The sequence below is a fragment of the Gopherus evgoodei genome, chromosome 2 (genome assembly GCF_007399415.2).
Source record: "Gopherus evgoodei ecotype Sinaloan lineage chromosome 2, rGopEvg1_v1.p, whole genome shotgun sequence".
In the NCBI taxonomy this organism is placed as follows: domain Eukaryota; kingdom Metazoa; phylum Chordata; order Testudines; family Testudinidae; genus Gopherus; species Gopherus evgoodei.
Genome location: NC_044323.1, coordinates 114,828,791 through 114,852,737, shown reverse-complemented (window position 1 = coordinate 114,852,737; position 23,947 = coordinate 114,828,791). Strand labels below are relative to the sequence as shown.

Here is a 23,947-nt window from a genome sequence, read left to right as displayed (position 1 = left end):
GATGTCCTTGAAAATGTATTCATATTTTGCAGAATGTAATTTTAATATTTTTGTAAACCAAGCACCTGCATTGTCAATGCCAAGAAACCCAACTTTAAATTTGCCTTCCAATGTTTTACCTGACTAATTTCTCAAAAATTAAATATATAAAAACTTTGTGTATCCTAAAGGACATCAAATTTCAGACTATTTTGTTCGCAGCCTTTATTAAATAGTGGAAGTTGCAGTAACCTGATCTAGTAACACTGAGAAATCTAACCACACCCCCTCAATTGTGTGCCAAAACAACAAATGGCAGATATACATCCTCAGCTAAAGAGGTAGATACTTTTGTCAGTTGGAGCCTGATACCTTACCCAGTGCTTGGCTGAGGGGTAGCTAACAGACCTCGTTGGATTAGATGAAATGAAGACATAAGACATATTGAACAAGATGAGACATTGCAGAACTGCATGTGATGGGTAAGTTCTATGGCCTCTATTACACAAGAGCTCAGACTATATCGGGTGGGCAAACTATGGCCCGCGAGCCTCATCCAGCCTGCGAGCCATTTTAAGTCAGCCCGCAAGCTCCTGCTGAACACTCTGGCACTCCAGCCGGGGCGCTGGGTCAGCGGATGCACCATGCAGCTCCCGGAAGCCACAGCATGAACCATGGCATGGTCCCGGTCCAGCTCCTAAGCACTCCAATGGGAGCTGCAAGGGCGGTGCCTGCAGACGGGGCAGCGTGAAAAGCCGCCTGGCCGTGCCTCTGTGTAGGAGCCAGAGAAGAGACATGCCATTACTGCCGGGAGCTGCTTGAGGTAAGCACCACTTGGTGCATGCATCCCTGAGCCTCTCCCCATGCTCCAACCCGCTGTCCCAACCCTGATCCCTCTCCTGCTCTCCAAACAATGTGATCCCACCTGAATCACCCTCCTGCACCCCAAACCTCTCATTCCCAGCCCCACCCTAGAGCCCACACCCCCAGCTGGAACCTGCACCCCTTCCTGCACCGCAACCCCAATTTTGTGAGCATTCATGGCCCGCTATACAATTTCTATTCCCCAATGTGGCCCTCAGGCCAAAAGGTTTGCCCACCCCTGGAGTAGATGATGACAATGGTCCATTCTGGTTTTGGAATCTATGAATCTATAGCACCCTCAGGTAGGAGAAATAATTGCCCACTGCCTCCCTTTAAGAATGCATGGCAAAGTAGGAATTGAGTCACACAAAAGCAGCCCAGGCAAACCTTGCTATGGTCCATAGGCGAGTGACCAACTCGTGACCAACAGTATTGAAAGCAGTTGATAGATCTGATGATATCAGCAAGTACACCCGATCTTCTTCAGCAGGAGCAGATCACTAGTGTGATCAGCATTCCGTAACCACATCTGGTACAGTAGAATCTGAGTTATGAACACTGGAGTTTCAAACTGATCAACTACACACCTCATTTGGAACCAGAAGTACACAGGCAGCAGCAGAGGGGGTGGGGGTGGGGGTAAGCAAATACAGTATAGTATTGTTAAAAATAAAAGGAAAGTTTAGAAAAAAAACATTTGACAACATAAGGCAATTGTGCTTATTTCATTTAAATTAAGATGGTTAAAAGCAGCATTTTTCTTCTGCATAGTAAAGTTTCAGAGCTGTATTAAGTCAATGTTCAGTTGTAAGCTTTTGAAAGAACAACCATAATGTTTTGTTCAGAGTTATGAACAACCCCCATTCCTGAGGTGTTTGTAACTCTGAGGTTCTACTGTATTCAGACTGACAAAGTTCCAGGAGATTTGAAACAACTGCACGCTCACAGTTGACTTGCCCTATCCTTTTCTATAATATTAACTAAACATGAAAGGCTTGAAGTATTGCCTGTGTGTGTCTGTCAAAAGGTGGTTTCTTGAGTGGTGGCAAGACATGTTCTCCACTAAGTAGCCAGTTGGCCCTTCAAGCAGGCACTGACAAGCTCTTATCAACAGTGCCCAGTTTTTCTGGCAACTACAAATGTTCTTTTAAGGTTTGTTACCCTGAGTTACTGATATCAACTCCATGTTAACATTTTTGCATAGGGATTTCTTAATGTTGTGAAATGTTTGTGTTGAAAGCCAAGGATCCAGGATGCCTTATAAAGCAGCTAGGCTTGCCAGAGCAGTGAGGCAGAGGGAAAAGAGAGGTGGAAACTGTGTGGAGCTTTGTATTGTTCGTAACTCAAAAGCCAACCTCACAGTCTGCACCACCCTATTTTCAATTTTGCCTCTGTACATGCCTTCTAAAGGCACCAGAGAACTTTCATTAAGGTCTTCAAAAACAATCATCAGGAACCATTGGCCTGATGCACAAACAGCTATTATCTCTAACAACTTAAAGAGCTCTGCCAGATTTGCCAGGAAAGATTTTTGTTCTTCGAACTATAACAATTTGGACCCCAAAATTGCTGTTCTAGGATTACTGCAGATCATCTGGTTCAAGGAGTTGTTTGGCTGACCGTCTACACCAACAGTCTACTCCAATCCAAGCTCTCTTAAGCAGAGATTTTAGGCTCATGGAGCTAATAAGCTTTATTGTGACTAGAAATTCCAAACTTCAAGAAACTAGGTATTTGATTTAGTTTATGAACTCTGCCAGGCTGTCTTCAGAGCTTCTACGTTCTTTGAAATAAAACTGTTTGTTCATTTATTTTAATCTAGTTTGAAATCACCGTATCACAATTGTCTGAGCTATACGGCTCATGGAGCTTACAAAACTCTACTAATTATGCCCTTGATGCTCTTAAATTCCTTGAGCAAGAACCATGAGTATTAGAGTTTATAGCAGGTTATCTGGGTCCCCTAAGATCCTTGAATTAGAACTATTAGAACCGTGGAGTTCATGAGCTTCGCTGGGGGTTCTCTTTTAGATTCTAAATGCCTTCAACCAGTGAGCTTTACTTAAACATTTAGAGAGCGTTTTAGGATTCAAGTCAGTTTTAGAAACTGACACAAAATTTTAACTCCACCAATCTGGGAAAATACCATATGAAGTAGATTGCATCTATGATTGGGCAGGGGGAGGGAATGTCTAGATCAGGCTAAAAGTGACAGATCATTTTACTAAAAATCATTAGTCTTATCCAAAAGGATATTTCACGGTCTCACATCTCAAATGTTTTATCCAATCAACATCAAAAATCCCCTGACCCAAAAACCCCTCTCTCTTGCCTATGATGTTTGTGTGGTGTTTTTTGGTTTTTTATTATGAAGTAACCTGCATGTTAGCAATGACATTTTCTTCAGAATAGTTGTTAATCTTCCCCCCCCCCCCAATAATGAGCATTGTCCCAACACTTTGGATGTTCTCCCGCTGCATTAATTTGAGTGGGATATGGCAGTTCCCTAAAGAATAGAACATTGGCTTTTGACTATCCTACCAATCCCTGGATAGATCTTGAATTTACCAAAGTGGGATCCAGCACACTGAGATACTGTATTTGGTTGCGTTCAGTCATTGGCAAGGTACTGAGCCTCTTCAACTGTCAGGAGGGGTTGGCCCTATTCGCCTTAGAAGACGTACTGTTCTTAACTACAGCTACGTCTTAAAGTGGTGCTTGGTAGCATGGTTTCAGTGCCCATCATGGATATGTATTTTTTCTTTCACCTGTGTTTTAATTTCTTATATAGACTTCTGTTCCAAACATACACAGCATGCCTGGCCAGTTAGAGATTATTTTAAGCACCAATCTGAACAGACACCAAAATATGTTTTACCTTACCCCCCAAATCTTCAGTACTGTTTCCTGATATGGTCATAATACGATTTGGAAATGTGAATTGTGAATGCAAAGAGTTTTAAGCAGTTTTGAAAAATACTACTAAATGGAGGGGAAAATTTTCTGTGGGAGGTAGAAGGGTATGAGGTGTTGTGCTATTGTCACATTTTAGCACTGGTTCCAGAAAAAAGAGACTGAGAAATTGTGAAGGTGGCATGACTTAGAAACAAATCAAATTTTTAAAGTAGATCATAACTTGGCTAGGATACCATAGTGTCTGAGCATCAGCCTGGGCAACTCTTGCAAATTAACTTAAAATTCTCGTTTCAATTCAATATAAATGTATTGGCTTGATGAGGAACAGAATTTATCAGAAGTGGCCACAATCTGCCACTGATAAAGGTTTCACAGTGTGGGGTTTGAACTCCTGTGTCCTTTTGTCATTAATGTCCAATCCTTGTCTGCTGTTAGTGTGACGCCATATGTAACCACTCTTTCTTTTGGACATAATGTTTTTCATTACTGCATTTTGATGATTTCTAATAATTTCTTATACTCCCCATTTTCAGATATAGGAGTTAGAAAATGCCTGAATCTCAATTTTTGCTCTGTCCGTCCATGTTAGTTGCAGAGATGTGCCTCTGGGGGTTTAGACTAAGCTTTGTGTTATAGCCAGTGACCAGAGGGGGAAACTGGGATATTTGGGGATAGTTGACTTAATTAGAGTGAAAAAGGCAAAGCTAATTAAAGATAAGGTGAGTGAGATAATATCTTTTATTGGACTAGCATCTGCTTGGGAGGCAAGCTTTCAAACCACACTGAGCTTTTCTTCAAGTAATGAATTAGCCTGCTGGTGTGACAGTTTGGGGCACTTCAGTGTTTTGGTTTGTTTTATTTCAGTGAGGGTCTGTTATTAGCACTACCTGTACTAGGGTGCGGTTCTTTGCTCTGCTGCTCAAAGTCAGCAGAGTGAGTGATACTCCATTGACCTTTATCCTGCTTCCTGCTGCTAGCTGCAATTCTTGAATGCTTACCACATCGCTGTAGTGGGCAGGTTTGGCAGAAGGAAAGGGGCTGCCCATTTTGCTTAGGTGGTTACAGCCCATGACTGTCTTTAATTCCTGGAGCCTCCAGCCCCCTCCTGGAGCGCTGGGAACCCCAGGCCGGGAGAAGCGCTGCGCTGCTGAAGGCACCTCGCCCCCCTCCTTCGGGCCGCGCTCTCAGTACCGCGACCCCCGCAAGTGCGTGAAGGGGGATTTCGCTCCCGCGGGGCGGAGGCCAAAGGGCGCGGCCTGCGCATCGCATCGCGCTGGAAGGAACCGGTCGGGCCGGGGGCAGGTTGTTCCGTCCCCCCACCCCGCGGGGGCGCTGGCTGCGGCGGGACCTTTGATTGGCGCCTCTGTCCCCAGCTGCTGCTTTTAGCCCCGCCCCCACATCCAGGGCCAATGGCTGCTCACTCAGCTGGGCGGAAGAACAGAGAGCGGCGCTTTCCTTCCTCACATCCGCCCTTATCCAGACGTGTCCCGCCCTCTGCCTTCGCGGATTGGCTGTCGGGTGAGGCGTCACTAGCGCCGGCGCAGAGCGAACGGCGGGGGGGGGAGGGACGGCGAGACGGATCGTTTCCGGGTTGAGAGAGTCGCGGTCGCCGCCGACGCTTGTGTCCGTCCCGCTCTGAGGCCGCCGCGATGAATCGATTGTTCGGGAAATCGAAGCCTAAAGTGCCGCCGCCGAACCTCACCGATTGTATCGGGACGGTGAGTGGGGGCTGGGCCAGCCGGGCGGGCACCGGCCGGGCCGCCCCTCCCGTGTTCGGGTCTCCGAGGCGGCTCTGGCCTGAGTTAGCGGGGAAAATCTCCAGCCGGGTGCGCCCCCTCCCCGCCCCGGGCCTTTGTTGTTATCGGGACCTGCGTGTGACTCACCCCTGGGACACACAATCCTTTCCCCACCCCCCGCCGTGAGCCTGCCCCACCCACACGGGGAGCCACACCCGGAGAAACACACCACGACACTGGAGGGAGAGAGAGACAGCTCCCCTCTCCCCAGGGAGAGAGAGAGAGAGAGTGACACCTATGGAGGGGAGGGGGCACCTCACACACACACACCCGCCCACCCGAGACACACAAGCACAAGACAGGCACATAGTGATACCTACAGAGGAGAAGAGACCTCGAGAAACGTGCCGCAACTCCTGGAGAGAGAGACCCCTCCCCTCCCCCCAGTCTGTATTCACACTCCTGTGGACAGACACACTCACAGCCCTGGACCCTTAATGTTTTCTCTCTTGTTACCGACTCTGTTCATCCTTCCAAGGGCTGTCACCCACATCCCTCTCTTTTCTTGTTCTCTCATAAGTCTCCACTGCCTGCCAGTCCCAAACAGCACATTGTGGAAAAGCTGGACTGGGCCCAGCGGGAAGCCCACACCATGCCGTTCAAAGGGTGGCCAAGTCACATGAATACCATCTTCAGGCTGGTGAAGAATGATGGGATTGTACTTAGCACAATCTCTGCCACTTGCTGCAAAACAGAGTAAAGGCATACAGAGATGTGATGGGCTTGTTTAATTGTCCTTTAAATACATACAAGTTGAGAAGTATTAATAGAGCATTCAAACATGTAATTGAGTGCCTGACTGCTATTGTAATGATGTTATTCTTGAAAGAAACCTTAAGCAGACATTTAGGAGATCAGACTACATGATGTGGTGATCCTTTTGGCCATTAAAATATATGAAATGCAAAATTTGCTTTAGGGAGCATACCTTTCCTCTATATATTAAATAATTAAAAGATGAGGAAAAAGAATATGGTGCTTTGAGGTATTTAGCTAACTTTTTGGAAGATTTAAATTATGCAGCATTATAAAAACAAATAGACTTTTTAGCCCTTATGATAGCAATGAAACCTTCCAAATGTGAATCAGTTCTGTAGTAGTTTCAGTTCACAGCTGTTTTCTGGAAACTAGAGACAGTGTGAAAACAATTCCTGTAAACAGACTGCCCCATTCATCTCAATGGGTTGTTACTTTTTCAACCTAATGATGGTCCTGTTAGGAACAGAATTTAGGTGCTCAACTGTGCCTAACACGCAATTGCGTCAACTGTGTGTGCACATCGGATAATTGCATATGCTAGTAGGCAAATAAACAGAAGAGATGATCATGGTTAGTGTCTGGGATAACTTTTCCTACTGAGTGATGCTCCTTGCAATTACTTTACTAACTAAAAGTGCTTGGCTAGATTTTCAGTGGTATGCTGTAGAATTATTCTTCAAACAGTAAATCTTCTCCAGTCTTGTAGACAATTCATTTGTGTAATAGGTTCAGTATTTAGTATGTACATAACAGATTCCATAATAAGGAAGGACATGATGATGTAGTGGCTTTTTAATTGGCCTCAATGTGTCAATATAGACAGCAGTGTACAGCGATGAAGATAGTGTATACATTGTGAGGCTCTCAAAATTGCCTAGTTTAATGCATATAAATATTTAAATACTACATTATCAATTTTGGACACTCTTTACGCAATTTGATGGATAGTCTTAACTGCTGCTTCAATCCTTTTCACATGTTTCTTTATTTACGTTTGTTCTTTTCTAGTTGCTGAGCAATGTATGACAACTAAACAGGTGTCTGTGGATAGACTATAAGGGTACAATTAGTGTCAGTGATTAAAATTTGTTAAGAGTTGATAGAGGGTAATTAAGCCTCACCTTTTTCAATATAAAAATAATTCCTAGTGCAGCGTAGACTACAAGTAATGCATAGTATAACAATCCTTACCAAGTTCAGTTATGCTAATATACTGATAAAAAGAATGCAGATTATGGGGGGAGGTAATTCAATTTTAAATTGGGTCGGAGTTCACCCCCAAAACAGTCACTGAAAATGTAAGGGTACTCTTCACCCTTTTCTTTTTCCTGACAGTTTATATTGAATTGTACATTGTTTTCTTATTATTTACGCCTGTTAGGTTGGTTTGTTTATTTATTTAGTTATTTATTTATTTTCAGTAAATCAACAGAAATTAGTAGTTTACTTCAGACAAGTAGTCAGAATGCTTAGTTTGGGGTGCAAGAAGGCATAACTAGGATCTGAGATATGTCATGAGAAACAGAAGTTTAATATTTTGTTCTGGAATAAATGTTAGCTCTCACCATGGGCCTTTCATCTGCAGATAAATGCAATGCTTCTGTGCTTGTATCATTCGCTTGTACAGGAAAGAAAGTGGTTTAATAGTGAAACCCATTTCTCCTTTGTGTATGTTAACTGGGATTCTCCTTAGATTACGTGGAGAATTTTCTCCTACTTTGGACACACAAGCTTTTTTGTGTTTCAGTGGTTTAAACATAGAATTTAAAGACCCTGGACTCAGAGGTTTAAGTCCCAATACAGCCAGCTCAGTTCTTTGGAGGCAGATAAACTGAGTTCCATGCACTCTGCAGTGTAGGAATCTTTCCAGCATCACCTTAAAACTGAAGTTCTGTCCTGTGTACATTAGATTCTATAGCAACATAATTAGATTAGGAGGGCCTGCCTCCGTGTCTTATTTAGTCATCCTGTTATCCAGAATGATGTGCGCTAGTTGTCCAAATAATAATTGTCCTCCCACCCTTGTGATAGTTGAATTAAAGGATAGATGGATGTTTGTGGAGAGCTTTAGGACCCTGTAATAGTTGTTGCAAGGCTCCATAAATGTACAATATTGTACAATTTATTTTCCTTTTATTAATAAAACAGCTGGCATAGTGGAAAGCTTAAAGTAAATCTTTCAGTGCCAGCTATAACCAAGCATTTTGTCTCTAGTGTGGAGAGAGCGGATATCAATTGTTCTGCATAGAAAATGCCCCTGGCAATAGTATATTATCAATGTCCTCCTCCAAGCTGGCATATACTGTCTCTTTGTTTAGAAGAAAAAGGGTCTAACAGAAGGAAATGCACCAGAATTAACATGTTGACAGATTACCTATATTCAGATATTATGATACAAATTGAATTTGCAAATTTAATGTCATACCAATGAGTAAAAATGTAGTATGATTGTGTGCCCCTCTCTAGTAATGATTCAAAGAATGAAAAGCATAGATTTTCTTTGAGACATTTCTCTGAATATATAAAGTCATTAAGAAAATCTGTTTTTTTAAATTAATGCTATTAGGAGGAATCTTTGCCACCTTTTGTCATCTAATTGTCCCTTCCAAAAACCTTTTGACATTTTAAGTCTAGCTTGTATAATAGCAACTTTGTATGTGTGAACACATTTTACTTCAAGGAATACAAGTGCCTAGAAAAAATCTTGAGTGTTAGCAATGAATATTTTGTCTGTCTTCCTTGTACCAAAGGTGGATAGCAGAGCTGAGTCAATTGACAAGAAAATTAGTAGGCTCGATGCAGAACTGGTGAAGTATAAAGATCAGATGAAGAAAATGAGGGAGGGGCCTGCAAAGGTAAGAATACTATTTGGTGTACACATGAGAAGGTGAAGTGACTCACACTTTCAGTAATTCACATAGTGGAGCAATGTCATAACCAGTTCTCCAGGTTCTTAGAAGTATCATTGTAAGTGCTTCCTGCAATCTTGGGAGAGAGTAGGCTACCATAAAAACTTGTTTGTATTCTCAGCTATTACCCAGATCTGTGCCCTATCGGTTGCTAGTGTTGAAATAAAGTTCCATTTTCATAATGCTACTCTGTGTAAAACTAAAAAATTGGCTACAAAGTCAAATACTTTTATTATCTCCTTTCTATATCTACATCAGGTTATTAGAGATGGTAGGCTTGGTCAACCACTCTCTGGCCATCCAATCACACTGTGTTAAATTGCATCTCCCTCTGCACTAAGCACACTCTCTCTTTTTTCTTAGCCCTGGTCTACGCTGGGGGGGAATCGATCTAAGTTACGTAATTTTAGCTACGTGAATAAAGTAGCTGAAGTCAACAGACCTAGATCGACTTATCATGGTGTCTTCACCGCGGTGAGTCGGCTGCTGCCGCTCCCCCGTCAACTCTGTTTGTGCCTCTCATGGTGATGGAGTACAGGAGTCGACAGGAGAGGGTTCGGGAGTCGATTTATCGCATCTAGAATAGATGTGATAAATCGATTCCCCACTGGATCCATCACTGCCCGCCGATTCGGCAGGTAGTGTAGACATATCCATAGTTGTCATAGATTTTACTAAATTGAACACCTACCATGGGAAACATTAAAATGTCAGTAAAATGTTTAATGTCAACTTTGTCTTCTTTTTTTTTTTTTTTTTTAAACTGAGAGATGCAAATGAGATCTCAGTGTGGTTAGGGGTAAGGATGAAAGTGGGACCAGTTTGCTTACTTTAAGGTTCTTTCAGGTAGAGCTTGCAAACCAGAATATGAACAGTGGTGTGGGGAGAGGACAAAGCAAGGAGAAAATGGAAGAACTTAGAAGTACAATCTGGGTATCCCTGTGAAATCAGTAGACTTCCTTGGGAGAAGGGAGTCTTTGTTCCTTTTCTTGCTTTCTCTCCCCTTGTGGCTCTATGAGGTCAAGTCTGCAGGGAAGAATGCTTGGTTCAGTTGTGTATGGAGGAGATTCCAAATCTTTCAGGAATGGATGGGAGGAGGGGAACCCCATAAACTTGAGAAATGGGGCAAACACTTGAAGGGAGCAACTGTTAACAAAGTTTGGTTTGTTTTGAGTTTTAAAGTGAATGGAAATTCTTCATGCATGTAGAGAAATACTGATAGCACCTTACAAAGCATTATTTGGTTGATACTGACCATTGAAATGTTTTTGAAAGGTAATGTCTTGAGAAATTTGCCATTTATCTGAGTGTATTCTGCTGTTTTGGTGTGTTTTTCCTTTATTTAAACAGAAGTTATATGGGATTTCATTATTACCAACATATATGTGTGTGTGCCTGTTTCAATACTTATAGGTATTCATTGTGACTGTTAACTGTGTTTAACAGCTCTCACAATTTTAAAGGAAGGGACCTCTCATAGTAAAAAAATTAATAGTGTAACCCAGAGCAATTACATTGTTTTTACTAACAACTGGCTGTCATGTCTCTTTCAGAATATGGTAAAACAGAAGGCTTTGAGAGTATTAAAGCAGAAGCGAATGTAAGTTTCAAACTTTCTTAGTCCTGGTTTAGTGAAATACTGTTTAGTTTTGGGAGGATTGGTACACCTGCCACTTCCTCTTCCATTTCTGTGCCATTTCTTGTGAGTATTCTTGCAAACAAATCATGGAAGAAATCGTAGTCAGCTGTTTATAAACATCCAGTTTTTGATCTTGAAATATCAAAGCTAAAAAAATGTCAGTGTCAGCATGTCTGTGCGTTATTTGTATATAAATGTTTGATATTTAATATACACACAATATTATATAATGTGCAGTACTGTTTTTGAATTAAAAAAAAATGACTGGTAAATCCTGGTAAATCACGGAAGTTACACTTGATTTTCTATATAGAGATAAATTTCTACTTTACATGCATGAATCAGCATCACAGTAAGTTCTTTGTATGCACAATTGATGGCTCCTTGGATCTCACTGGTGTTCTTAACATTCCGGTTGGACCCAATCAGAGTGCTCTATGGGATGAGCTACATTTTTCCCATATTGCTGTGCCATTAGTAAGTACAGTGACTCCTTACTTAAGGTTGTTGCGTCGCTAATCTATTAGAGAACATTCTCATTTAAAGTTGTGCAGTGCTCCCTTATAACGTTGTTTGGCAGCTGCTTGCATTGTCCACTCCTTGTAGGAAGAGAAGCCCATTGGAGCTAGCTGGTGGGGGCTTGGAACCAGGGTGGGCTGGCAGCCCCCCATCAGCTCCCATAAGTTCCCTGTGCAGCAGCCGCCCAGCAGTCTGTCAATTGCTCAGCAGTTTAGGTGTCTCTCCCTCCCACTGCCATGTGCTGCTCCTGCCCTCTGCCTTGGAGCTGCTCCCGGGAGCCTCCTGATTGCTGTGCAGGGGGTGGAGGGAAAGAGGGGTGCTGATGTCAGCTTGTCCCCCTGGCCCCTGCTCCTGTACCCAATCTCCACAGAGCTTGGGGGGTTGGGGTGGGAACAGGGCTCAGGGTGGAAGCAGCTTGCTGGCAGAAGCTGCTGTCTCAACTTGCTTATCTACTTAAAGGCAGTGTAGTTAAAGTGGGGTCAGCTTACTTAAAGGGGCAATGCACATTTCTCTGTCTCTCTCTCTCATACACATCCCCCCCCACACACACACTTTGGAAAGTGGAGGGAGTGGTGCACTCCAGTGGGATAGTGTGCATTCATCATCATCCTCAGTTTCTGCGGGGGATGTTTGCAGGTCTGTTGTGTCTCCTCCCTTCATTCGTGCTGCTTTGTAGAGCGTGAGGCTACATTAACAACAATTTGTTAACCCTTGAAGGCTCAGCCCAGTGCTGGTTCATATTTACCAGCAAGGCATTCCCTGGGAAATATCCCACTCCACCACCTCAACCAAACTTCACAATCATCATTGCCATATACAGTATTAAATTGTTTAAAACTTATACTGTGTATGTGATGTATGTCTTTTGTCTGGCGAAAAGATTCCCTAGAACCTAACCCCCACTATTTACGTTAATTTTTATGGGGAAATTGGATTCACTTAACATCATTTTGCTTAAAGTTGCATTTTTTAGGAATGTAACTACAACGTTAAGCGAGCAGTTACTGTAATGCCCTCATCCCAAATTTGTCAACAAACCTTTATATCACAACAAAGCGCACTATATAAGCCTGTGTAAACATGGGCATGCATGGTTTCCAACCATCTAAGCAAAAGTTTAATTCTGTATTCAGAAATAGCTTTATCAGGTAACAGACATAAATACATAGTCATGTTCAATGGCCCTTAGAACAAAATTAAAATGACTATTACTGAACACTGTTTACAAATAAGTAAAGAGCAAAGGTTGCCTTCTATTTTTGTTTACAAGTTTGAAAAGTGCTGTTTCTCTCGGGTATCTTGTGAATTTCATTAGGGTTACTTACAAATTGTATGATATAAGGTAATGTTTTAAACACAGCATTTGTAATACTTTAATAGGTATGAACAACAGCGGGATAATCTGTCACAGCAGTCTTTTAATATGGAACAAGCCAATTACACCATCCAGTCACTGAAGGACACAAAGACAACGGTATCTGTATATTAATTTAAATTTGCTTTATTTGTAAATGCTGCAGTAGATACAAGCATCTTGTTTGACTCTTTTTCTAGGTTGATGCAATGAAACTGGGGGTGAAAGAAATGAAGAAGGCTTACAAGCAAGTCAAAATTGACCATATTGAGGTGAGCATTTGTACTGCTTACTGCTAAACTATCCCAATATACTGTGAAAGTGCTCAATAGCGACTCTTACTGTGCACACAAAGTTTATTTGGAATCAAACATTCATTGCCTAAACCAGAGAGAACAGTGAAAATGAGCTAATTGCTTCAGTCAGAAATGAGCAGCTCTACAGCTTTTATTAAAGATGAAACTGATCTGATTTTCTATACACTGCTAATCCTGATCATGTGGATTTTAATTCCTCTGACTGCACAACCCAGCACTTGGTATTCAATTCATCTAACTGAGTTATCCAATGGAACTACCTCTCTGCTCCAGCCACTTTTTCCTCCCAAACTTTGATGATCTGCTCTGGTAATGTCCTCATCTCACTTTTGCTTCCTAATGTTCTTCCATGTTACCTTTTTCTTCCCTCCTTCCAAATCGTTTCACCATGTTCCCAACCTCTCCTCCTGGTACCTCCTGAAAAAACAATTCCAAGAGGTCTACAAGGCCTACTCTTTCCCTAAGAAGTATTTTACTAAATAACTATGACTTTGCCCCAAAAATAAAAGTGCAAAGGTTAAAACACATTCTAAACGTGACTGCTACATCATCTTTTTGGTGTATTCTATCACCATTTCTTTGTTTATGCACAGTGTCTATCTACATTGTAAGCCCTTTGGGGACAATGCTTGTTGTCTTACCTGTATAAGCATTTAGTGTAAGATATACACTAAAATCTGTATTTTTTTTTTAATTGACAGGCTTTATCATGGCACAACTCAAGCTAGTCCTCATTCTTTAGAAGCAGCAAAGAATCCTGTGGCACCTTATAGACTAACAGACGTTTTGGAGCATGAGCTTTCGTGGGTGAATACCCACTTCCTCAGATGCATGTAATGGAAATTTCCAGGGGCAGGTATATATATGCTAGCAAGCAAGCTAGAAATAACAAGGTCAGTTCAATCAGGGAGGATGAGGCCCTCTTCTAGCAGTTGAGGTGTGAAAACCAAGAGAGGAGAAACTGGTTCTGTAATTGGCAAGCCATTCACAGTCTTTGTTCAATCCTGAGCTGATGGTGTCAAATTTGCAGATGAACTGAAGCTCAGCAGTTTCTCTTTGAAGTCTGGTCCTGAAGTTTTTTTGCTGCAGGATGGCCACTTTAAGGTCTGTTACAGTGTGGCCAGGGAGATTGAAGTGCTCTCCTACAGGTTTTTGTATATTGCCATTCCTAATGTCTGATTTGTGTCCATTTATCCTTTTCCGTAGAGACTGTCCAGTTTGGCCGATGTACATAGCAGAGGGGCATTGCTGGCATATGATGGCGTATATTACATTGGTGGATGTGCAGGTGAATGAACCAGTGATGGTGTGGCTGATCTGGTTAGGTCCTGTGATGGTGTCGCTGGTGTAGATATGTGGGCAGAGTTGGCATCGAGGTTTGTTGCATGGATTGGTTCCTGAGCTAGAGTTATTATGGTGTGGTGTGCAGTTACTGGTGAGAATGTGTTTCAGGTTGGCAGGTTGTCTGTGGGCAAGGACTGGCCTGCCACCCAAGGCCTGTGAAAGTGTGGGATCATTGTCCAGGATGGGTTGTAGATCCTTGATGATGCATTGGAGGGGTTTTAGCTGGGGGCTGTATGTGATGGCCAGTGGAGTCCTGTTGGTTTCTTTCTTGGGTTTGTCTTGCAGTAGGAGGCTTCTGGGTACACGTCTGGCTCTGTTGATCTGTTTCCTTATTTCCTCGTGCGGGTACTGTAGTTTTGAGAATGCTTGGTGGAGATTTTGTAGGTGTTGGTCTCTGTCTGAGGGGTTAGAGCAGATGCGGTTGTACCTCAGTGCTTGGCTGTAGACAATGGATCGTGTGATGTACCCGGGATGGAAGCTGGAGGCATGAAGGTAGGCATAGCGGTCGGTAGGTTTTCGATATAGGGTGGTGTTAATGTGACCATCACTTATTTGCACCGTGGTGTCAAGAAAGTGGACCTCCCGTGTAGATTGGTCCAGGCTGAGGTTGATGGTGGAAGGAGACTCTGGAAAAATTCCACCACGATTTCAACAGCTTCCACCCCACGGCTCTCGTCCACTCACACCCCTTCTCTATCTACGCTACATTGATGACATCTTCATCATCTGGACCCATGGGAAGGAGACTCTGGAAAAATTCCACCATGATTTCAACAGCTTCCACCCCACCATCAACAGAGACCAACACCTACAAAATCTCCACCAAGCATTCTCAAAACTACAATACCCGCACGAGGAAATAAGGAAACAGATCAACAGAGCCAGACGTGTACCCAGAAGCCTCCTACTGCAAGACAAACCCAAGAAAGAAACCAACATACAGCCCCCAGCTAAAACCCCTCCAACGCATCATCAAGGATCTACAACCCATCCTGGACAATGATCCCACACTTTCACAGGCCTTGGGTGGCAGGCCAGTCCTTGCCCACAGACAACCTGCCAACCTGAAACACATTCTCACCAGTAACTGCACACCACACCATAATAACTCTAGCTCAGGAACCAATCCATGCAACAAACCTCGATGCCAACTCTGCCCACATATCTACACCAGCGACACCATCACAGGACCTAACCAGATCAGCCACACCATCACTGGTTCATTCACCTGCACATCCACCAATGTAATATACGCCATCATATGCCAGCAATGCCCCTCTGCTATGTACATCGGCCAAACTGGACAGTCTCTACGGAAAAGGATAAATGGACACAAATCAGACATTAGGAATGGCAATATACAAAAACCTGTAGGAGAGCACTTCAACCTCCCTGGTCACACTGTAACAGACCTTAAGGTGGCCATCCTGCAGCAAAAAAACTTCAGGACCAGACTTCAAAGAGAAACTGCTGAGCTTCAGTTCATCTGCAAATTTGACACCATCAGCTCAGGATTGAACAAAGACTGTGAATGGCTTGCCAATTACAGAACCAGTTTCTCCTCTCTTGGTTTTCACACCTCAACTGCTAGAAGAGGGCCTCATCCTCCCTGATTGAACTGATCTTGTTATCTCTAGCTTGCTTGCTAGCATATATATACCTGCCCCTGGAAATTTCCATTACATGCATCTGAGGAAGTAGGTATTCACCCACGAAAGCTCATGCTCCAAAACGTCTGTTAGTTTATAAGGTGCCACAGGATTCTTTGCTGGTTTTACAAATCCAGACTAACACGGCTACCCCTCTGATACTCATTCTTTAGAACACCCACATAAGCTTCTGGCTTCCTCAATTTTCTGTACTTGAGGATGATTCTTTCCAGGCCTCCCAATTAGTGTTTTCATAAGTATTAGTTACAAAAATGGATATATCCTTAGCACTGAGCATAAATGTGTCTATGGCTTTCAATTTTGGGTCTTTTCTTCCGTGTCTATAAATTGTTAAAAACCCAAGTGTCTGAGCTGAAAATATTGATAAAACAAGAGTTTGATATACAATATTGTACTTGGAATTGTGGAAAAGACTTCATTGTCTTCTAGCTAGACAATCATCCTAATGTGAAACTACTTCCATCTTCTCAACTGTATTTTTAAATATAATAATGCTTTGGATTGTCCCATACTGTCACTGGGCTGATCACTTTGTATATGACTTTTAATATCTGACCAGATGTAGCATTTTCTGTGGGAACAGCCATTCCCAAGTCTACTGGTTTTTAGTGTGTTTTAAATTCACTCTGGAAAAGTATAAAACAACCTGCTACGTTCAGAGATTTTGGTGCCAGTTCCCTTCCCTCTGTTCTAGTCCATTTATATTTTATTTATTTTTTAACCACTGAGAACCCGGAGGATTACACCAAATGCATAATGAACAGAATATTCTAGTTTTATAACAATTTCAAGCAGGATTTATGAATTAAAATGACTCAGCAGAGTAACTTGTTCTGCAGCATTAGCTCCTGCATTAACTATACACTGAAATTCAGAAGTATAGTTGAATCAGCTTGTAACTGCAATTGGGGCAAGTTTAATTTTGTTACTGTTACAGGACATACAAGACCAATTGGAGGATATGATGGAAGAAGCCAGTGAAATCCAGGATGCACTGGGTCGTAGTTATGGAACACCAGAGATTGATGAAGATGATCTGGAAGCAGGTTAGTGAGTATAGGAAGATTCTGTGGTACTTTTAGTTTCTGTGGGAGCACAGTTCCTTAGTTTTTCTTCCCCTCTCCCTGCCCCAAGAAATTAGCAGATAGCTGATTATTATTTTGAACTCAGAAGTTGCGCAGGCAAAAGCACAAGTTAATATATTAAATAACTGACACTTATAGAATTTTGTGGTTACTGAAGAAAAATCTTTTCCATGGGTTAATTCTAGTTTCTCTGTAGTGCTTTTATGTATCACTAATTGTCTTGTTAAGTAACATCCATTTGTTTGGCTCAGATATAGATAGATGTTGCTTCTTTATTGGAGCAGCTTCCCTCTCCCTCAGCTTTCTGAATAAGAATCCTCCCTGCATTGTCAGATATTGCTTAGTGCACAAACAATGCTCCACCATCCCTGTCTGGCCTGGGCTGCTGTTTGCATGTCCTCTTTGTTGTGAAGCCCCATAAGTTTTCCTTTTCAGAGTAGTATTTGATGGAGGCATTCTGTCAGTTGACCCTGTGATGGGATCCCCAGGATGCAGCCTGGGCATCCTCTCCTAAGTGATCAGTGAGGAGACATTCCTGTACTCCCACTATTCCTTCCCCAGTTTCCTCCTCTGCACCCTCTCAAGACACATTTCTCTGTGCTCCCTAGGAAGGGGTCTGTCCCTTGTTCCTCTGCAAAACTCTGCCAGCTAACAACTCGGACAGTTTCCTTAGCCATTGACAACACCTGTCCTCCCCCTGATTCAGCAGAAGGCAACATGCCCTCAGGAAAGAGCTAATCTCAGCCCCACCCATACTTGGAAGCATGTGGCTTCTTTGTGTTAGAGTTATGGGAATCTTCACCCAACTCAGTGGTTTCTGAGATTCCCTGCCCCTTCTCTGGGCTCTCCTCTGGGACACATTTATCTATGCTCCCTAGAGCTGGGTCTATCTCTGGTTCAGCTGCAACCTGTTGGCAGCTAACAACCGGGACAGTTCTGTCCCTGACAGGCATTACACCCTCATCCCATCCTGATGTGGTGTTGCCTCCAGCTGCAGTGCAGGAACTGGTCTCAACCAGCCTCTCACCTGGAAGCATGTGGCTTCTCCCTGCTGCAGAAGAATCAAGGAGACTCCCATTCTTTCAGCAGTTCCTGAGACCTTGCCCTTTCCCTTGGGGGTCCCAGCATAAAACTCCCTTCTGCTGCAGGCAAATATTTTAACTGAGCTACACAGAAAAAATCATTAACAAGAAGCAGGTTGACTAGGAGGTGTTCCATTATCCACACAGTCAAAACACCTTCCAAACCTTCCCATGCCACCTGGATTTTAGCTAGTGGTACAAGGAATCTGCTTTTGCCTACCCCCACAATCTCTGCCATTTGGCCAGGTAACATAATGGCTGTTTGGACTTCACACTGCTTAGCCAGAGAGATCTGGCCCCTTGTATCCCTCTGCCTCAAGCATTCCTTGCCATTAATTTGGACAACCCTGATATTCTATGACTCTGAACTCTCTTGGCATCAAGGATTTCATGCGGTGGTCAGATATTCAGCAATATCATCTGCCTCATTGTATGCAGGACATAAATGGTCCCAATTGTGGATTTTTGGTGTGATGGGGAATTGCGGGGGATGGTGGGTTCTGGTTCTGCTTCTCTAGCAGGTCCACTTGGTGTTTTTGCACCTTTTCTCTCTCTCTCCTTGCTTTTCCTTTATTTCCAGTTCTTTCAGTTCTAATAATCTCTGGTTCTCCCTGTCCTCTTCTGCGGCCCAAAAAGCTCCAACTTTGCAATCACTTCACTGCTTTCAGTCATTTTCCTGCTTTTCTGTCCCTGCTTCCAAAACAGAAATTAACAAACCGGTAGCTTCCTCCTGACTGTCCTTAGCCAGTGCACTTAAAGCCTCACTTTAAAATCTTTACACCAATGTATGAAATGCAAATTTTGCTCGGTAGAACAAGCGGTGTATTTCACCCTAGTCGCTGCGCCATTGGGATTGGATCCCCCTGGGGTGCAGCCTGGGACTGTGGGATCACTGTGCCCCCTTAACTCTCTCTAGCCTGGGCTGTCTCTCATAATGCCTTGCTAGTACCAGCAGCCAACCCCTCCAGGTGCTGTTGTTGCTTAGCACAACTCCCCCACCAGCTAGATTGCATGAATTCTCCCAGAGCCACTCATGAATCACACAGGGAAAGGCACCAGCCAAATCCCTCCCAGCACTGTACCTCAGGAATAGAGCGTCTTGCACTGCTCAAGATGGGCAGTGTAAATGTATTAATTGGTTCACTACTTCATCAATGGAAAGTGGACATACCCCAGCCTTTGCAAAACCTGAGGAGATTTACCACACACTTCAGGCAGACTCACTGGTGAAGATAAACAGTAACACAAATTTATTGACTACAAAAGATAGATTTTAAGTGATATTAAGTGATAGGCAAAAAGTCAGTTAGTTACCAAAAGAAAATAAAATGTAAGCACGCAGTCTAAATTCTCAACCCTATTAGACTGGGCAACAACTAGACTAATAAGTTTTTCCTCACCCCACTGGATATTTTAGTTCATAGTACACAGATTTCACCCTTGAAATCTGGGACAGTCCCCTCAGTTGGAGTCTTCAGAGTGTCCTTGTTGCTTGCAGCATAGGTGGGTGAAGGAGAAAGGCTAAGCATGAGATCCCTGTGTTTGATTTTTTTTATACCCTCAATCCATGTGCTTGAGAACACAAGTCCAGGCATGTCTGGGCACTGCTGAGTCTCCAGGCAAGGTTGAGCAATTCCCCCGTTGTGGTCTCATGCACATGGGTCATTGAATTGTAGCTCCCTTGCTGGACAATGGTTGTTGATGGGTTGATTGATACCCTGCCTGAGTGTTGGTTACTTTCCTTGCTGTTGCCTCTGGGGAGCTAATATCTGGCTGATTCCCCAATTTACATTATGTTTTAGTGACAACCATACAACAAAATTATCATAACTTCATGTGCATTAATGGTGTACATATAGGGATAGAAAAATGACTTTCAGATCATAACCTTTCCCCTGATACCTTACAAGGCATGCTTTATATGTAAGATCGTGATTGAATAAAAATGAGGAATATGGGGGTTACAGGGTGCTCCCCCAAGGTACAAAATCTCACAGCCCCTTTTGCGTGTTCTTCCAGCTGCCCTGTGGCATATCTACCAGGGCAGATGCTCTGTTTTTGTTCTTAACAACACATCCTCCAGTAACTTTCTTTACGTGTGTTTTTTTTTTTTCCTTGCCAAAGAAATCCCTTGCTTAATTTAACATCACCATGATCGATTAGTCCTTCAGCCCTCATGTAGCTGTAACATGTGTAATGTAATTCAATTTCAGAACTGGATGCCTTAGGTGATGAGCTTTTAGTTGATGAGGACAGTTCCTATTTAGATGAAGCTGCATCTGCTCCAGCAATTCCAGAAGGCACTCCTACTGACGCAAAAAACAAGGTGAGCCTTTTCCCCTCTCATTTAATAAATGTACAGTAAAATGTGTTTTTAATCAGTCACTTATGAAACTGATAAAGCTGTTGCTTAATAGAAAGCCTTAAAGGTGGAGCAGAATTGTGCATAGCATGTTTAGAGATGCTTGGGATAGTCTCTTGTATAGATTTCACTTGTATGCTTTGGGAGGCCAACTTTACTGTACAAACTATTTCCCCATAAGGTACTGAGTGTAGTTAGTTGAAAGGGCTGTCATAGTGTACTTAGCATTTTAACATGTTTTTTTCAAGCAGACCTAAACCAGCATTTCCGATGCTTTTCCAACTCTTTTCACATGGCTTTTGTATGTAAGCATATGTCATTTGTCGTCAGATTGATGTTCAATTTTCACTTTTTTGACTATAATAAAATCGATGAGTGAGGTCGGCTACAGAAAATACTGATGCTCCTATTTGGTCTTGTAACTCCAAACTGTAAAGTAATCTTAAAGGTTGTATACCTAATAGATTAAACTATATCTTTTTTTCCCCATAGGATGGTGTATTGGTGGATGAATTTGGACTGCCACAGATCCCTGCTACATAAACATGCATTTTTAGAGTACATTGGAAATGGCAAGTTACTTCTTACAAATCAAATTAGCAAAACATTTTTTGAAATCCTGGAAAACTTGCCTTTTCAGTAAAACCTTAATATCACTACATCTTAAAATGCAATATGAATGGCTGGTTGTGTTTCCTTTCTTGGAAGAAAGTTGATATACTACTGACTTGTCTATTAGAGGAGAAAAATTGGCACAATTTCCTTCAGTGGATGCATTCAGTCTACTACATTTTGATTATCCAGTGTTTTATGGAAGAAGTAGTATATGAAAAATAGTGGTGGCTGTTAATAGTTGAGCTTTATCTTGATTTGTAATATATTTCTGTTTTCTGAAACAAACTAAGACTGTGGCTGCTTACCTTCTGTAAGATAGCTTTCTTATTACTTACTGTACTGATTTAATAACATGGATGCATTTTTAAGAATACTTCAGTTCTGAGACTTGATATGTATTTGTAACTCTTAATTACAGCTGTAACAAATAAATATATACAAAGGTTATCTTTAACCTTATGTATTCCATTTTGACATAAAAGTTTATACCATAGAGTAGTTTATCCTCTTGCGTGGTGTTTTTGGTAGCAGTTTTAACCTGTCCCTTGTTTTCATCAGTGTCATTCAGCATTTGAGCATGGGCCTTCCCTTAACATGCTTGGTCTAAAGCTGGAGGTTGGTCATGATCCTCAAATTTCTCCACTCTTTCATATATCTTACTTTTAGAATTCCAAAATAACATTTCTGTAAGACCATTGCGACTGCTGTGCTTCTCTTCTTGTCATGAGTTGGGGCATTACAGCTTTCTCTGACCACTATTGCTCTGTAGATTGTCTACCAAAAAGTGGGTATAGAACAAATGACCCTCTCACTTTCTTTGGATCCATTGGCCAGAAGAGAGAGGACTCTCAAACTCAAATCTCTTCTAGTGAAGATTGTATTGCCAAGCCTTGTAGCAGACTCCTTCAGAAGTCTATGGCCCAGATAGTTTTCCATTTTTATCAGGAATGAAATATACAAATGTTTGTTGTACAGAAACTGAAACTTATTTATGCTTAATAAAGATATTTTTCCAACATACATTTTAAGAACACATCCCTCCTTAATTGTAATCGGCAGTTTGGTTAGAAAAAGTAAACGTATTCATATGTAATCAAAAATACAAAATAGTTTACCTTTAACCTTAGTTCTTGCTAGTAAGTTTTCCTTCAGCTAAAGAATCAAGACAATAATAATAAATAATAAGCCTTAGAACTGTTAACTGGCTGGGAACAGAGAACCCTCAATTAGTAAACTTGTACATTAGAGAAGTGTTGCCTGGAATAGTCTACACATGTGACATTTTCTTCCCATAAGAGAAACTGAAGGCAAAGAATAGAATTAGTTGCAGTACACACACCCTTCCTAAATCTAAGTGGTGATGAACATAGCTAAGTACTGTACCAAGTATAAAGCAGAACTTTAAATTGTCAGATTTCAAAATCTGTTTAAAATAACATAGATGGAAACTGGATTTTAGATCAGATTGTTTTGGGCATGTATACAACATTTTATGTAAATCATCTTTTGTTAATTTAATCTAAAGAAATGTAAATAAAACATATTACAGGATTGATATTTTTAAGCTATTCAGTATGGAATCAAATATTTTACACAGATTGTGAAGTGACAACAAAAATTAGATCTCTTTAAGATCACTATCAATCTGTATTCCCGTTGCATTAGTTGTTGGCTAACTCCAGTTTACTGTGTATGAGATGCTAGTACTATCTGGCCAGGGGAAGCAAATAGTTCCATAGAATATTGCCCTTTGGAACTGTTGGGAGATTTTCTAATATATTTTAGACTTAAGTTAAAGAAAGAAAAGAGCTTTTAGGCCATAGAACCCATCTCCCCCAGTAGAGGACCCATCAGAAAGTAAGGGTATGTTTATACTGCCCACCGGATTGGCAAGCAGCGATCAATCCAGTGAGGGTCGATCTATCGCGTCTAGTGCTCTCTCGTCGACTCCTGTACTCCATTGCTGCGAGAGGTGCAGGCAGAGTCGACGGAGGAGCAGCAACAGTCGACTCACCGCAGTGAAGGTGAAGACACCATGGTGTAAGTCGATCTAAGTATGTCGACTTCAGCTATGTTGTTCATGTAGCCAAAGTTGCGTAACTTAGATCAATTCCCCTCTCCCCCTCCTTAGTGTAGATCAGGCCCAAACTGAAATTGTATATGATTTTTAGCTAAATACCCAAGAATCATTTTTTACAGCAAGCAAGGAAAACTTCTGTTTGAGACATCTTAGAAAGCATGGGATTCCAATTACTAGCTTTAACTAAGTTAATTACTAGAGTTGGTCTAAAAATATAAAAGCAATCAACATTTCCATCCAACATTTTGATGGAAAAACAATTTCAACAGAATTTTTGTTCCATTGTTGACCAGTTGTATTACCATATTTATTATGGAGACAGGGAGGGGAGATAATTTCTTATTGGACCAACTTCTGTTAGACAATTCATTAGCTTGTATCCCCTCACTAAAAGAAGTTGTTCCGATAAAAGATCTCTCTCACCTTCTCCCTCTAGTATTCTGGTTTCAACACAGCTACAACACTGCATACAATGTATTTATTATGAACATTTCCTTCTTACACTTATAAAGCACTTTCCCATTAAAGTAAGTAGCAGTATGGGAAATGTTCCCTGCTTGCCCTTGTTTAATGAAAAAAAAAAAATCTAACCAGAGTTATAACAGTAAATAATTAAAAAGGGGGGGTGGGTTATATCCCCTCTAAGCTGCAGGGGAT

The 23,947-nt window shown here is 41.9% G+C and overlaps 1 protein-coding gene across 1 annotated transcript; it reads left to right on the top strand.

The window, feature by feature from the left end:
* Window positions 1-5,310: 5,310 nt before the first annotated feature.
* Window positions 5,311-22,231, top strand: CHMP5 (charged multivesicular body protein 5). The gene is made up of 8 exons (XM_030551525.1): window positions 5,311-5,477; window positions 9,065-9,169; window positions 10,777-10,823; window positions 12,762-12,855; window positions 12,936-13,007; window positions 17,004-17,112; window positions 20,447-20,559; window positions 21,088-22,231. The coding sequence occupies exons 1-8, from the start codon at window positions 5,409-5,411 to the stop codon at window positions 21,136-21,138; spliced, it is 660 nt and encodes a 219-aa protein (XP_030407385.1). The 5' UTR covers window positions 5,311-5,408; the 3' UTR covers window positions 21,139-22,231.
* The last annotated feature ends 1,716 nt before the right edge of the window (window positions 22,232-23,947 follow it).

Excerpts from the sequence above, each read along its gene's own strand:
- CHMP5 (XM_030551525.1), top strand. The coding sequence starts at position 5,409 with ATGAATCGATTGTTCGGGAAATCGAAGCCTAAAGTGCCGCCGCCGAAC. Across the intron at positions 12,856-12,935 it reads TGAAGGACACAAAGACAACG|GTTGATGCAATGAAACTGGG; the intron begins GTATCTGTATAT and ends CTCTTTTTCTAG. Across the intron at positions 20,560-21,087 it reads CTACTGACGCAAAAAACAAG|GATGGTGTATTGGTGGATGA; the intron begins GTGAGCCTTTTC and ends TTTTCCCCATAG.